The sequence below is a fragment of the Theropithecus gelada genome, chromosome 5 (genome assembly GCF_003255815.1).
Source record: "Theropithecus gelada isolate Dixy chromosome 5, Tgel_1.0, whole genome shotgun sequence".
NCBI classification, from domain to species: Eukaryota; Metazoa; Chordata; class Mammalia; order Primates; family Cercopithecidae; genus Theropithecus; species Theropithecus gelada.
Window position 1 is genome coordinate 87833807 of NC_037672.1, and position 16698 is coordinate 87850504.

The 16698-nt window shown below is 41.0% G+C and overlaps 1 protein-coding gene across 2 annotated transcripts in view; it reads left to right on the plus strand.

Moving 5' to 3' along the window:
* The first annotated feature begins 7934 nt into the window (after window positions 1–7934).
* Window positions 7935–16698, plus strand: part of CHIC2 (cysteine rich hydrophobic domain 2) — a 55433-nt gene continuing 46669 nt past the window's right edge. Inside the window, exon 1 of one of the 2 annotated variants that reach the window (XM_025386383.1) lies at window positions 7935–8444. In XM_025386383.1, the coding sequence (XP_025242168.1) occupies window positions 8326–8444 (119 nt within the window). In that variant the 5' untranslated portion in view covers window positions 7935–8325. The remainder of the gene's footprint in view (window positions 8445–16698) is intronic. The other variant, XM_025386384.1, reaches the window with a different exon arrangement.

Sequence of the window (16698 nt, forward strand, 5' to 3'; positions counted from 1 at the left end):
TCAGAGACAGGAACCAGAACTAACAGATGACGATGTGGTGAATGACTCTTGAATTCCAGGCAATAATCAAGGGCTTAGATTACAAGAATAACTAAGTCATAGTTCTAGACCTTAAGGAATCTAGTCTTTTATGTGGAAGAACATAATACTTTTGTATATGTTCAATATGCTATAGATATCTAATACAACTATTGTAGTTGTTCAGCTAAAGAAGGAAGTACCGCATGATGTAGACTGGTACATGGTTTTAAAGGCGAGTGTGGGCCAGATGACTTTTGGGTTCATTCTGGTTTTATGAACCTATGGTTCTAGTAGTAATCTCCAGATGGTCGTGAACTTAAAAGATCGTAGTGAAGAGAGCTAAGTACAACTTGTATTTTATATTTATGGTGTTGGTTTAAAAGATCCTTTTTTTTTTTTTTTTTAGATGGAATCTCGCTCTGTCACCAGGCTGGAGTGCAGTGGCGCAATCTCGGCTCACTGCAACCTCCGCCTCCCGGGTTTACGCAATTCTCCTGCCTCAGCCTCCCGAGTAGCTGGGACTACAGGCACGTGCCACCACGCCCAGATAATTTTTGTATTTTTAGTAGAGATGGAGTTTCACCATGTTGGCCAGGATGGTCTAGATCTCCTGACCTCGTGATTCACCCGTCTTGGCCTCCCAAAGTGCTGGGATTACAGATGTGAGCCACTGCACCCAGCCTAAATTAGATACTTTATAGGTATCATTATTATTTAGATTTAGATATTATTCTAGGGAAATCTAAGAGAAACCACATGGATTTCATAGATTTATTATAAAAATATTTTAGAGACCAACTTTGAACCAAATGTGTACACACAGTGTGAAATGATCTGGAAAATACGATTTTATGCATGTAGCCATCCATTTAGTATTTATTTTTAGCAGAGTTGGGGTTTCACCATGCTGGCCATGGCTGGTCTTGAACTCCTGACCTCGTGATCTGCCTGCCTCGGCCTCCCAAAGTATTGGGATTACAGGCGTGAGTCACCGCGCCTGACCCCATTTAATATTTATTAAGCACTAATTATATGGCAGGCACTGTTGTAGGTGTTAGGAAGACTGATGTAAGGAACCCAGATATTTCTCTGATAGTGTTTAAGACTGATGTAGCATAGTGATAAGATTATGGGATGAGGAAAGATCCTATTTTAGTTCAAGTTCTGGCTCTACCACTTACTAGTTGTGTGGCCTTAGCCAAGTTACCTAACTTCCTTGTACTTCAGTTTTATAATGTCTAAAACAGGGATGAAAACGGTACCTCTGTTATAGGGATCCTTATAAGGCTTATAAGGCTAAGTGGGTTGATTTGTATAAAGTGCTTAGAATAGTGCTTGGAATACTATATGTGCTATACAGGTTGTGTATCCCTAATCTAAAAATCCAAAATCCAAAATGCTTCAAAATCTGAAACTTTTTGAGTGCTGACATGACACTCAAAGGAAAAGCTCATTGGAGCATTTTAAGTTTTGGATTTTCAGATTAGGGATGCTCAGTCTCTGTACACATTCAGCTTTTTCTCCAAGCATAATTGGTTCTGCCCTCAGGAAGCTCCCAGCCTAGTTTGGATCATCTTCCTTCCCTCTCCCTTAGTGGCCACAGTTGTATGGAAGCTGAAGAGGATCTCTGTTGCTCCCTAAAGGCCTTTTGCATAGTTGTATTGCACACACATTAATCCTAAAGCATTGGAGCAGTAGTGCTACTTTCTATCACTTATACCATGGGCACCAAAAACTCTAAGGTTGGGGCACAACCTGCAAATTTTGGGTCACACGCCCACTCTTGGAACTGGGGATATGGTCAGCTTAACCTAATCACATGTACTGAGGATGGAGCGGATATGATTTACTGAAAATCCTGAGGGTGTCGTTACAGAATGTGTGCCGTTTACACAACAGGCTAGCAAGTGGTGCATGCAGGCTAGGCTGGACTACTGGTCTCCCATTTGGGGATTTAAAAATACACATCTGGCCAGGCATGGTGGCTCGCGCCTATAATCTCAGCACTTTGGGAGACCGAGTTGGGCAGATCACCTGAGGACAGGAGTTCAAGACCAGCCTGGCCAACATGGTGAAACCCCGCCTCTACTAAAAATACAAAAATCAGCCGGGCATGCTGGCGCATGCCTGTAATCCCAGCTACTCAGGATGCTGAGGAAGGAGAATCGCTTGAACCTGGGAGGCAGAGGTTGTAATGAGCTGAGATTGTGCCATTGCACTCCAGCCTGGGCGACAAGAGTACACTCCATCTCAAAAAAAATAAAATAAAATAAAAAATAAATACATACATACATAAAAAATAAAAATGCACACCTGATAGTGTCACTGCCTGGCTTCACATCCTCGGCTCCTTTGCTTTTGGCATGCATTTCAGATTTCTTACAAAGGCCACCAAGTTTCCACCAGCCTCTTTGACCTCAACTCTAGTCTGGCTCTGCCTTCCTCACTATGATCCACCCACACTGGGTTTGTTTTGTACCTCATTTGAGCTGTGCTCTTTTCTACTTCAAGGTCTTTAAACATGCTATTCCTACTGTCTGGAGCTTTCTCCTCTCTTCTCTCTACTTCCTTACTTCCATACCTTTGCTTAGCTCATCAGCTTACATGTCATTTTCCCAGAGAATAAATCCTGATTTTTTGGAGTGAGTTAGGTGGGTTTACTACTCCCGTGGACCCTTGTGCTTCTGCACAGAACTGATCACAATTCTAATAGTTATTTATTTTTATAATTATCTGTCAGTCCTCCCCAATGGACTTTATGCTCACGAAGGCAGGGGCTGTGTTTGGTTTACTGCGAAATCCCTAGTTCCTGGCACAGTGTGTGACACATGAGAAGCATTCAATGCAGGTTTGTGGAATGAATGAATGAGTGAACAAATGAGGGTTTATATGCTTTCTCAAGTCAGCTTGGGCTGTGTGATATTGTGAAATACGTATCTGGTTTTTGACTCTGTTTCCTGGCATACAACACATAAAATGCTTAGAAACTCCAAAGCAATGTCTTTCTGTATGCTAGTGAGTTGACTGTAGGCTGGCAGCTCCTAGGTAGCTTCAGGATGAGAGCTGGTCACCAGAAGGGGCTGAAGATTAAGTCAATGGCCAGTGGTTTAATCAATCATGCCTACATAATGAAGCCTCCATAAAACCCAGAAGGAACAGGATGCTGAGAGCTGCCAGACAGCTGAACACATGGAGGATTACAGGGAGGTGAACAAGAACTCATCCATGTACTGGCAAAGCAGAGCACCCTGACTCTGTGGGGACAGAAGCTCCTGCACCCAGGACCCTTCCAGACCTCACCCTCTGTGTCTCTTCATCTGGCTGTTTATTTGTAACCCTTAAAATATCCTTCTTGGCTGGGTGTGGTGACTCATGCCTGTAATCTCAGCACTTTTGGAGGCCAAGGTGGGCAGATTACTTGAGCCCAGGAGTTGGAGACCAGCCTGGGCAACATGGTGAAACCCCATCTCTACAAAAAATGTAAAAATTAGCTGGGTGTGGTGGTGCATGCCTGCATTCCCAGTTACTTGGGAAGCTGAAGTGGGAGCATTGCTTGGGCCCAGGGAGGTTGAGGCTGCAGTGAGTGGTGATTGTACCTCTGTCTCAATAAATGAAATGAAATGAAATATCCTTCTTAAGAAACCAGCAAACCTGTTTCCCTGAGTCCTGTGAGCCACTCTAACAAATTAGTTGAACCTGAGGAGGGTGTTGTGGGAACCCCAATTTATAGCCGGTCAGTCAGAAGCTCTGGAGACCTGGACTTGTGACTGGTGTTTGAAGTGGAGGGTGGAGTCTTGCCCACTGAGCCCTCACCCTGTGGGATTTGATGCTATCTCCAGGTAGAGAGTGTTGGAATTGAATTAGGACATACAGCTGGTGCCCCACTGCAGAGTTGAGATTGCTTGCTTGTTGGTGGGGAAAACCCCACACACATCTGGTCACAGAGGTCTTCTGTGTTGGTTGTGGTTGTTAAGTGGGAGAACAGGAAAAAGCACATTGAGTGTATTTTGTTCCACACAAACAGGCCGCTGTACAAAATACCATAGACTGTGTCTTAGTTCCTTTGGGTTGCTCCAATCAAATATCATAAACTATGTGACTTATAAACAAACATTTATTTCTCACAGTTTTGGAAACTGGGAAGTCCAAGATCAAATGGCTGGCAGATTTGGTGTCTGGTGAAGGTGTTCGTCCTTGTATAGATGGTTGTCTTCTTGCTGTGTTCGAAGATAGTGGAAAGGGCAAACCAGCTCTCTGGGGCCTCTTTTATAAGGGCACTAATCCCATTCATGAGGACTCAGCCTTCATAACCTAATCACCTCTGAAAGGCCCTAATATTTCCTAATACCATCACCTTGAGGGCCAGGATATCAACATACAAATTTGGGGGGATATAAACATTCAGTACATTGTAGCCTGGGTGGCTGAAACAACAGAAATTTAGCTTACAGTTCCTGATAATTTGGGTCCTGGTGACAGTCCTCTTCCTGGCTTGCAGATGACTCTCTTCTTTCCATGTCCCCATGGCACAGAGAGATCGCAAACTATCTAGTATTTCTTCTTATCAGGGCACAAATTCCATCATGAGGGCGCCAGACTCTTGACCTCATCTCAACCTAATCACCTCCAAAGGCTCCATTTCCAAATACCATAACATTGAGGGATAGGACTTCAACATATGAATTTGGGGATGGGGGACACAATTCAGTCCATAGTACATGCATGATCTCATTTGATCCTCCAGAAACCCATGACATAGTTTCCAATTGAAGATGAAGAAAAGGAAGCTTAGAAAGGTGAGGCTGCCAATGGCCATTCTGCGAGGTAGAAATGGAACTGGGAAGTTTTCAAATCTAGGGAATTAACTAAGGAATATTTGCCTTAAAAACAAGTCTTGCTGACTCCCGAGGCCCGGAGACGTTATCTAGTTTGGTTTTGAGCCATTTGGTCTGAAGGTAAATATAAAAATATGTGAGGCGAGAATGTAAAGAGAAACTCCAATGAAGAGGAGGCTATGGAGGCATGGGCATTTAGCAAGGTGCAGGGGAGTACCTGGACACAGAGTGAGAGGATCCTGGAAAAGCGGCTTGTCTCCAGGAAGCAATTGGGGGAAGGAGTTTCACAGGAAACTGGATCTTGGAAGGTTGGTGGGGCGGAGGGGAGGTGGGGGGTTGGAATTATGATGTCAATTCTCATCAGGAAAATGTTTGACTCATGTTCACTCACCCCTTTGGCCTTGTTCCTAGGTCCCACACCCTTTTGCTGGCTCTGACAGGTTTTTCAGAGCAGAAAAAAGAAGAAAACACACACACACACACACACACACACACACACACACACACATACACAGAAAGGAAAAAAGAAAAAGAAAAGGCATTTCCCTCCCTGCACCGTATACCCAGGCAGTGGGAGTTACAAAGATCTCTCTGCTAAATAGATCTTAGAATAAGAACATTTCTCCCACATCGAGCCAGTGTGAAGATAAGGGTGAGGTTCTCACAGTCCTCTGAAGCCTAATTAAGTCACAGTGTTCTGGAAAGAGCACTAGTAACACTATATCTCAATTCAGATAACATTTATTAAGCTCCTTTTCTGAAGCAGGAACTGTGGAAGGTGCTAGAGTTTTAAGGAGCTCTGTGTCGCTTCCTCCATCTTTGGGAAGTTGTCAGCTATGTGATGATTTAGATACTTTGGGGCACCAGCCCCTTATCTTGACCACAGGTGTGGGCTGTGCCAGGATATACTGACCCTTCTTATTCTCTTTCTTATCTTCCCATTTGCAGCTCTTCCATTAACTGAGTGCAGCCACTAGTCTCCTGGCTCCTGCCAAGAAAGAAATTCAGAGGCTGAGGAGGGAGGATGGCTTGAGCTGAGGAGTTCAAGGCTGCAGTGAGCTACGATGGTGCCACTGCACTCCAACCTGGGTGAGAGAGTGAGACTCTGTCTTTAAAAAAAAAACAAAAAGACATTCAGGAAAGCTTGGCCCACTCAATTAGACCATTAAATCTTAAATTGTCACATGGCCTTGAGAAAGCCACATAGCATCTCTGAAGTATAGCATATCATAGCATCTCTGAAACATAGCATATCTGAAAATAAATACACCCTTTTTGCTCACCTCACAGGTTCTTAGGGGAATATTAAATGATGTATTATGCACATGCTTTATAAGCAGTAAAATATTACATAATGCTGTGGTGACCCTCATAGGGTTGATAAGCTGCAGAGCCTTAAGCATCACCTATTATCACCCTGTATTTATTGTGTGCTGGGCCCTCTTCTAAGCACTTCGCAGATCTTAAGCCCTTGAATCTGCTGAGCATCCCAAAGGGGCAGATACTGAACAGGGAGGTTGAGTGACTTGTCCAGGGTCGCACAGTAAGTAGCAGAGCTGAGATTCAAGGCCAGGTAGTCAGGTTCCAGAACCCACATTGTTAAATACCAGACCAAGCTGCCTCCTGTGTGCCCCGCTGATACTCCCTGTGTCTTCCTCCAGGAGCCCCTGGCAGAGATGACAATTGCTTGCCTTAACAATAGATAAGCTACCGGAAGGCAGGGCCTGTGCCTCATTCACACACACCCACAGTGCCTGCCACATAGCTAGAGTTCAGGAGATAATTGTTGAATGAACAAATATCCTCCAGGGAGGCATACAATAAGTCTGATACAACTACTGTGTTTTTCCTTCATCTTTTCTTGGCTAACCACACCAATTTCCTTCAGTTGTTTCCAATAGGAGGTTGGCATTTCTCACTGTCCTCATTGACCTCCTTTGCACTTTCTCCACGTCAACAGTGACCCATCTAAAGCTGACTACTGTGACATGAACACTGCACTTGGAGAATAGCCTGACCAGCGCTGGGCTCAGTAGATCTATCCTTTCTTCTCCCATGATGTGTCCTCACTGTCCAGGACTCTCTTTTCAGAAGCCCTTCCCCTGTACTGTTTATATGCTTAATGATACCAAGTACCCGAAGTGACCCTTCAACTGTTACGAGGCAGATAAGTAGACTCCATTAAACCTTTTCCTTCCTTCTTCGCCTCCTTCCTTTTTTCTCTCTCTCCCATTCTTCTTTCATTCTTTCTCGTCCTTCCATCCTTTCTTCCTTCCTGCCTCCTTTTCTTCCTCCCCTCCTCCCTTTCTTTCAGGTCTTTTTTTGTGGTAGGAACTGGTAAGAAAAGGAAAGGGATTCCCTAAGGTTTTAAGGAAACAACACAAACCAGGTTATGTTTGGTGAGGGAGCTAGGGCAAGAAACTGCGTCTTCTAATATGGAATCCAGGTAATTTATCAGTTTTTTTTTTTTTTTTTTTTTTTTCATAGCATGACTACTGTGAGATTTCTTGTAAGAAAAAAAAAAAAATACCAGCATCGTTGGCCTCATATATTGGATTATATTTAAGGGGATCAAGGGACAAGATGTTTGAATTTGGAGATGTCTTGGAAAATCCTGTGGTGGACACAAATGTTTGCAATGTCTCTGCTGGACTCCTGAAATTGGGAAAAAAGAGACTCTGGTACTCATCATAGACTCAAAACCTGAGAAAAAGCGAGATGCGATTATTAGAGAAACCGGCATGGCACGCACAAAAATCTGTCTATTCCAGCCAGGGCTTTTTCTTTTCAGTTGTTTGTTTTGGTTAGAGATGACTTTGGGGAACTGAATGTCCCACTGGACATTTCGAGCTGCGTTGTCGGAGTCGTAGGTCACCGCTTCCAGTCAGCGGAGCCGCCGCCCCCCGGGTCCGCGACCCAGGAGCTGCGGGCGGGGCCGCGCCGGCGGGAGCGCGCGCCTCGGGCGCCGTCCGCGGGTGGAAGCAGAGGAAAGACGGCGGCCTGGGAGCGCGCGAGGCCGCACGTGCGCGCGCCCGCCCGCCCGCCAGCCAGCCAGTCCGCGCGCCCACGCGCCCACGCACGCTCCCGCCCACCCGTAGGCCCGGGAAGTCTCGCGATGCCGTAGCCGGCTGCTGCCGCTGCGGGTGGCTCAGGCTGTTGCTGTGGTTGCCTGAGTTGCTGCTGCTGCGGCGGCGGCAGCGGCGTCTGTGCTTGTGGAGGTGTTGGCCTCTGGGCGGATGTTGACATTGTGTTGTTGTTATTGCTGATGGTAATGGCGGCGGCGGTGGCGGCGACGGTCCCGACCCCATCTCCTCTGTAGCGGGAGCCGAGAGAGCAGACAGCGAACTCCGCGGCCTCGGAGCCGGCGGCAGCGGCGACCCCCCCCAGCCTCCGCCGCCTCGCCCGCGGGTACCCCGGCGCCAATCCCGGGAGTCAGGCCCCTTTGGGCAGGGGCTCTCGGAGGCTCAGGATGGCGGATTTCGACGAAATCTATGAGGAAGAGGAGGACGAGGAGCGGGCCCTGGAGGAGCAGCTGCTCAAGTACTCGCCGGACCCGGTGGTCGTCCGCGGCTCCGGTCACGTCACCGTGTAAGGCCCGGAGAAGGGCGAGGGCGGGAGGTGCGGGCTGGGGTGGGCCCCGTTACTCCACGGGAGCGCGGTTTCCCCTGTGTCCGTCGGGTGTCGGTGGCCTTCGGAAAGAGTCGGCGACCAGGAAGTGAGAACTTGGCTTATTTTCATTTGTTTGGGTCTCCGAAGTGGGGACGGACGCTGTCCTTCCTCCTCCACACACCCCTTTAGCAGGCCCTACAGGCCCGGGCGATGTGACGATCCCAGTAGGCACGGGTTTTCATTAGGGTCTGTCCTGCGGGCCACCCTTCCCCTTCAGGGTGTATTGACGGGGAGCCTCCTTGTTTTCTCGCCCAGTTATCCTGTGGTTCTCTGTGCCTTTGCACCCAGTGACATGGCTCAGAGGCCAGATCTGGGTCGTGTGAGACCCCAGTGACAATTGGCAGCGAAGCTCCCTGTCGTGTCTGTTTCACACATACCCACAGTTCTCCCAGTTCTTCCACACATTTCCGCACAACTAATGCAAGTTCTTGTAGTTGTACGTGATAAAAATACATGGTTGAACACAAATTTAAGATGTGCAGAAAGAAATATGTTTACAACAACAACAAAAAACTACGTGAGGGACATACACTCTGCTCAGGTTGCTGATGGAAAACTGTCCTGAAGTTCCTCCTTGGGGCACGAACTTGGGGCTTCTTAATTTGGAAAGTCCCACTAGTAACATTAAAAGTTTGGTATTAAACAATAAGGAATGAAAGCTTTCAGAAAGACCATGACAAATAAAGGAATGTGAAGACTTGAACCAAATAATGAGCTGTCCGGAAGCAGGAAGTTTTGTAATGTTTCTCTATGAAGTCCACAGTTTTGTACCACTTGATGTATTGATACTCTCCCGTTTTAGATCTCTTGTTCAAATCATAGATCAAACTTCCATACTTGCCAGGTATCTCTGTACTTCTTCACTTTTTCAGTAAAAGAGCCAGCAAGTCTGAAAATATCTGGAATAGTCTTCATTGTATTTTGGTGAAGAGTGAGTGGGATGTGCTGTGAATAACTTAGGGAAACAGTAAGACTTCTCATACAAGTTTGTCAGCAAAATAATTGCATTTCTCATATGACCAGCCGTATTGTTGTTTGAGTATGCTTATGTAATGCTTTGATTTCTTTAGCACCTGTTAGTTTATATTCAGGTGACTTAACAGGGTAAAAACACTGCATAATTGCCATCACAGCACCATGACAAGACAGTGGAATTTATCACCACAGTAATACTGTCTTAAGTGTTGTCACCAGCCTAAGAAATACAACCAAATATCATGGATATTAAACTTTTAACATATATCACAGAATTCATAACCTGCCGTTTCATTTTATTTTGACTTTTATGACCTTTTTGCATTGTTTTAAGCCTCAGGAGTATGTGGATGCTTAAAGAAGTGATTTCCACACTTTGTCATGCCGTCTATATCCCTCCTTCTACATTCCTCATATCAAAGAAAAGCTAAATCTTGTCATTTAAAAAGACGCCGCTGTGGTTGTAATGTTACCTCTGTTAAGGAGAAGAAAAACTAAGCACTTTGTTGAAAGTGGAAAATGTAATAGTGGACAAAGTGCTCAGAACCTAAGTAATCAGTAAACTTGATTGTGGTTGGCAACCTGGAGAGATTAATAGGGTAGCAAAGAATTATTAGTGGTTTTCAAACTTAGCTGTCCATTAGAATCCTGGGTGACTTTAAAAAAAGACCCTTGTCTTTGCTCTACCCCAGGCCAGTTGAAGGCCAGGTACTAAGTGAGGGTCCTAGGCATGGATAGTTAAAAATTATAAATAAATAAATAATACAATCTCACAGGTGATTCTCATGTGTAGCCAAGATTGAAAACTATTCTAGGTTATAGGGAGGGACTATCTATCATCAATAAACAGTATGCCTTTTTACATTGGGAGTTAAATCTCTGATCTTCCTCAGCAACTTCCTTCTTCTCCCATTTATCTTGGTTCTGGGCTCTGGGTTAAAATCTATCTCAGCTACTTCCTGGATAAATTGTTTATTCATGACCTTTAGTTGAGATGGGGGTAGTTACAGTCGATACCTTTTAAGATTATTAAGGATTAAATGAGATGGTACATGAAAAGAATTTATTGCCGTGTGTGGTACTATGTTCAGTAGATACTAGTTTTTATTATTCTCCTCAGATATAGTTTTACACTTTGAGAAACAGGTGTAAAACAAAGTACTAAAAAATTAGAACTGCCGTTGTCAAACATAACAGTGATTCACTTTAGTGTTATTTTTCCATTTCTAAGCAATGTGTATGTGCTTAAATTACTGTTTGAAGTATTTTGATGACAATAAGGATCTTTCTGCATTGAAAACTTAAGCCTATTTTGTGGCACATAGGTAATAATACAAAACTTTTTTTTTTTTAACATGGCTCTGTCATGCATAATTCCCAGGCACACTAGCACACTATGCCAATGGATAGCCCAGTTAGCACCTATAAAGGTTTTTAGAATTGGTGCATATGTGTTACTATGACTGTTGAGGACATTCAGTTTTTCTTGCTTTAAATATAAATGGGAGGAGCTATTACAACAGTTGTAGTAAGACTGGTTAAATTTGTCACTGCCCCTCACACCCCCTGCCCCACCTTTTTTTTTTTTTAACTGAGGTGCTGATCAGAGCAGTCTTCCCTTACCAATTTGAAAGTAATTGACCATGTAAACTGAATCATCTGTAGTCTAGATCAGTCTGGAAGGATATAGATCAATCCATATGTTTTTCACAGATGTAACTTTGAGTAGGCCTTTACAGTTGACTATTTCTGCTCTTTTTTTCTACTTTAATATATTACAATACTACTGTTTATTTTTAGAAACTATTGTATTCTCACGTGACATGATTGGCATGTCATTGTGGTGATGTGAGAAAGAAAGTTACCTTCCATTCTCTAGGTTGGTCTCTAGGCATAATCAGATTTTTGTGACATAGGATGCAACATGTCTAATTTGCCTAAAGTCTGCTTTAAAGTGGCTTTTAATACAAATATTTTCCTTTTTTAAAATACAAATGTTTTCATCCTGACCCCAAATCAGACTTATTTTTTATACTTCTCTCATGATCAGTATTCTTTTCTGACATTCTTCTGTTAAGTATAATATTTCCCTTCATTGTTAGATTTCTATGTAGCAATATGGAGAAATCTTGGGCAGAAGCATATTTTGAGGAAAGTGGTATTGGAAGGAAGGAAGATAAATGATAAATTCCTATTATTGCATAATATTTTGGTACATGTAACCTAAAATACTTACACTTACGATTCAATTAAAAGTAGATTTTCTTTTTGCTTTCGTGGTGACTTCTCATATAACTGACGATGAGGAAAAATAGTTTCTAAAAGCAACAGTAATACTGTAAAAAGACTGTTAGGTAGTCTTGATCAGATTGGTTAATATTTTAAAATTATGGAGTTCCTTGTGTTTCAAAATATATTTGCAAAATATGTTGATCATTTATTGAAGAGTTTCATTTTTCACAGTAATAACTCTAAAAGATGTGTCAGTCTAAAAGTTAGAATTTAAAAGTAGTTTTAGGCCAATATTTCCTAGGTAATCTATCATTATAACAGACATTATTTGCTCCCATCCCCACTTCTACCCTTGTTATATCAGAATCAAACTTGGGACTTTCCTAGAGTATGTATAATCTTTGACTTCTAACTCAAGCCCTGTCATAGAGCCAAGTTATTTTGCTGAGATTTGTTTCTAATGTTATTCCCTTGTAATTTTACTGTGTCTTCATGTACTCTCTTCTGAGGTGTAATCTTACCATCTCCACAAATAATTCCTTATCCTTCAAAACCAGTTTTTATCAATGGCTGTCAGAAACCACTTTTTGCTTGTTTTCCTTCCAGATATGTTATGGAAGATTAAAGATTTAGAAATGTGACTTGAAAATGTTTGGAAAGTACATTGGGATGATTTTTGAATAAGAGACATCACAAGAACACCTTAGTGTTTATCGATTTTTCAAATGGTAGAGTTAGTAAAAAATTGTCTTGAAATGTGTCAGTATTTCGGGACTGCTACTAGATGCTGTGGTTAGCAGTAAGAGACCTGAATGTGAGTTGCCAAATTACAGAATCATTTCAATAAAACAATTTCATTAAACTTTATAATTCCTACCTCTTTCTCCCACCCAGCATAATATTTAAGACATATTCTATTTATTTCTAAAGCTTAAGCTTTCTGTTTTCAAATTTTTGAAGGCCTCATTAATGTATCTCCACAGGATATAAAGTTCTTGCGGGCAGGGGTTGTGTTTATTGATCTTTCTTTATTCTTTAATATAGTGTCTAGAATATTATAGTTCCTATAATATTTTCTAAATGAACGAAGTAATTGTATACATCTTTGGATTTTGTCAGAATTGCCAAATGAATCACTGTTTTCTTCTCTTTCTGCATCTCCTAACAAAGGCAAACGATATTCTGTAACTACTTATCACATTGAAAAGATAAATGCCTCCTCTGTTTTAAAAAATGGAATCTGGTAATTGTGAGGAAATTATCAAATTAAGGTAGATTTTTTTTAATAACTCTTTTTGTTTTTTTTTCTCAAGAGTTGTTTTTTTTTTTTTTTTGAGACAGAGTCTTGCCCTGTCATCCAAGCTTGTGGGCAGTGGCCCGATCACAGCCTACTGTAGCCTTGACCTCCTGGCTCTAGTGATCCTCCTTTCTCAGTCTCCCAAGTAGCTAGAACTACAGGTACATGCTGCTATTCCTGGCTAATTTTTTAAAAAAAATATTTTTTTGGTTTTTGTAGAGATGGGGCTTCACTGTGTTGCCCAGGCTGGTTTTCAACTCCTGGCTTCAAGTGTTCCTCCTGTCTCAGCCCCACCAAATGCTGGGATTGTATGTATAAGCCATCATGTGTGGCCTCCCAGAGATTTTTCTTATTCCATATAGTTTGAGAGGAAATTAATTTGTTATAATGTGGACATATCTTTGGTAATATGAAGAAAAAATTCTGTGCGTTTTGTTTGGACCAACTACTAAAACTTCTTAATGCATAGATTTTCTTGAAGAAATGAGAACTATGATAATTAACTGAGGTTTCAAAGTTTTTACTGTATCTGAATTTGAGAATTTATATGACATTTTGGTCCAAAGAGTTCAGTGTTGGATTTTTACCTACCAAGGGATATGAAATTGATTAGTACTTAAAATTTTATATGACTAGCTAAGTAGAAAAGAGGGATTAAATGGTGAAAAGTGAATTATATGTAATTATTATGATAGTAAATAATCAAATACTATTCTAAATAATTTAAATAAATAATATTACTCTAAAGAATAATACTATTAAGTTGAGATCTACTCTTGATTTCCAGCTGGAGTTTATACTGTTAACAGGTTAAAGGCCCAGGATATTAGGCTAGCTGTATACTCAGAAAGAAATCTTTCAAATATCTGATAGCTATGTCTGGCTTAGATTTCTAATCTGCTATAAAGCTATTTAGATTTTATTCTTAATAAAATTAAGCTTTAAATATAACATGTAGCAACAGATGCTCTTAAGTATCCTTTTAGTGTCTTCCGTGTAAGATTGTGTGTGTGTGTGTGCTGTGTATGTGTGTGTGACTTATGACCCAATCAGAATCTTGGGTCTGGAAGGGAAGAGTTTAGGGATTTTTAGTTTTGGTAAGAGTGCTATGTGATTCTGTCAGACATATTTGGGAAGTAATAGATGGTACTGTGGAAAAAGTATGGTCTTTGATATCAGGCAAATTGGTTTCAATTCTCAGTCACTTCCTAACAGTAACCATAAGCAAATTAACCTTTCCCAACTTCAGTTTTTTTCTTCTGGGAAAGAGGATAATATCCACCTTAGAGGTTATGTGTGAGTCAGAATTTATCTAATTAATAGGCATTCAACAAATTATTACTTATGACATACTTTGATGTTTAACCCTGCATGCACATTTTTTGGTTACTCTTTACCATTTTGTGGGATGTCAGTCTAAAATGTGATGTATGCTTTTCTGCTTTAAAACAAGATTCTGAGCATAGATCAGAATTATCTAATTGACTAGAGGAATAATTTAATCAAAAATGGCTATGAGATTGGTACACAGTGATGCATTAGTGGCCCTGAGGTATGTTGGAGTTTGAGAACCTTCTCTAAATGGCACTTTCATTTAAATTTCATATGTGGGCTGTTCTTTTTGGTTTACTTTCCTCTCTCTTTGTAATTGATCAGCTGTACTTGGAAGTAAAACAGCCAGCCTTATTAGAACTGCATATAAAGTAAGACAAGGTCATTCTGATTGTTGAATGTAGATGCTTGGGTTTCGATGCTTGGGTTTTAGTACTTGGGTTTTACAATATTTATTTTGTTTTATCGGAGTATATTTTGCTTAATCTTTGATTATCAGCTGTCTTATTGAGGTTTCCTGATAAGTAATTTAATGAGTATTTGTTAAATGACCATTTTTCTGCCAGGTATTGCACAAGGCTCTAGGTATACAATGAAACCCAAAATGAAACACACATAGTTTCTGCCTTCATGGAGTTTACAGCTAATAGACAAATTTTGTCTGATAAAATTGCAGTGAAGGAAATGGATGAGATCCTGTGATTGAAAATAATGTGATTAGGGAGAACCTCTCTGAGGAAGCTAACATTTAGGAAGGACGAGAGTCCTGTCAAGAGCCCCTGGATCTGGAGAACAGCAGGTACCAAGACTCCAAGCCAAAACAAGCTTGACTTGCCTGAGGAACTGAAAGGATACCTCTATATTATGGCTAGAATATAGTGAACAAAGGGGATAATGTCTTGAAATGAGGTTAGAGAGTTCAGTAGGGACCAGAAAGGATTGTAAAGGGATTAAGATGAAATTTAGAAGGTTATTGAAGTAGCCTCTATAAGATGTGATAGTGGCCCTAGCTAGGGTGTTGATCTCTAGATTAAATGAGTTATTACAATTCTGGGTATAAACCATCAAATTTCACAGCTTTTCCTATGATGTGTGGAAATACATAGCAATGGCCACTTTTGCTGTCTGATTCCTCAGTTGTTGTGTGTGTTTTGGTCTGTTTATTTTTTAATTTTAGCTTTGTGTAGGCTGACGTTAAATAACTGGCTACTTTTACTGTTCATTGGGAATTATTTTGATGGCATACCTGCACTTTTTGTTCTGCTGCTGGGGCAGCTAGTATGCCAAGAGAATAGCATGTGCTGGAATTAGAGGGAGTCCCACAAGGTCATAGATTTTTGAAGTGGGAACCCTCGTAAACGTGATATCCTTTAGCTATAAGGTGTGTAGTATGTGACAGCCCTCAGTACATGATCCGTTAGATTTGAGGAAAAAATTGTGTTTTTTATATCTTACATTTAAAACTCAGTTGCATCCACAGGAGCTGAAATGTTCTCACAATGTCCCTGAAGAATATTTTTTTTCTCTTTAAGCTTTTTTTCTGTCCCACTATCTACTTGGATAGAGTTGGTTGGATTTGAAGGTTACCTAACTTTGTTATTTTGATTGATAAAAAGTGAATGTACTATATATAGTGAGCTTCCTGCAAGAGCTTCTTGTTTTATTCTCTTTGATCTTGCATTGTAGTCATAATGTGGGCTTTGGTTAGTTCAGTGGTGGAGTTCCTATGTACCCAGTCTCCTTTCTTGGTCTTTTCTAAACTACTCAATTATAAATGTTACTTGAAATGAATATTTTTGTTAGTCTGTATTGTAAATCAGTTCAACCATATATTTTGCTTAAGTGAACATAATTTAGCATCATTATTTTGCTCTTGAGTTATAGAAGTATTAAGAATATTCTAAAATATGTATAAATCAGATATACAAAAATTTTTTTCTTTAGTACAGAAAATTTAAAAGTTGTTTAGATCAGCTGCATCCCTATATCATCAGAAGTTAGTTATACTGTGCATTTTCATGGGTATACACTTGTATAACTTTCACTGCTTAACAACATATGTAATCTGTTAATAATGGATATTATAACCTTAATAATTAAAAATGAATAAAATGCTAATGCTAGGTTATTATAAGACTATGTATAATGGTGAGGTTTATGATAGAGTAAATTTAACACATGCTTTAGAGAATTAAGTCTTTGATTTCACTAGTTTCCTGAATGAGATTAAACTTTCATGAAACCGGATGAACTCAAATATTGTTCAGAATGTGGTTACAGAGTTAAAATTTTTAGAATTATTCTGAAACCCAAAAATGTGTCTCTAACTCCAGGGTT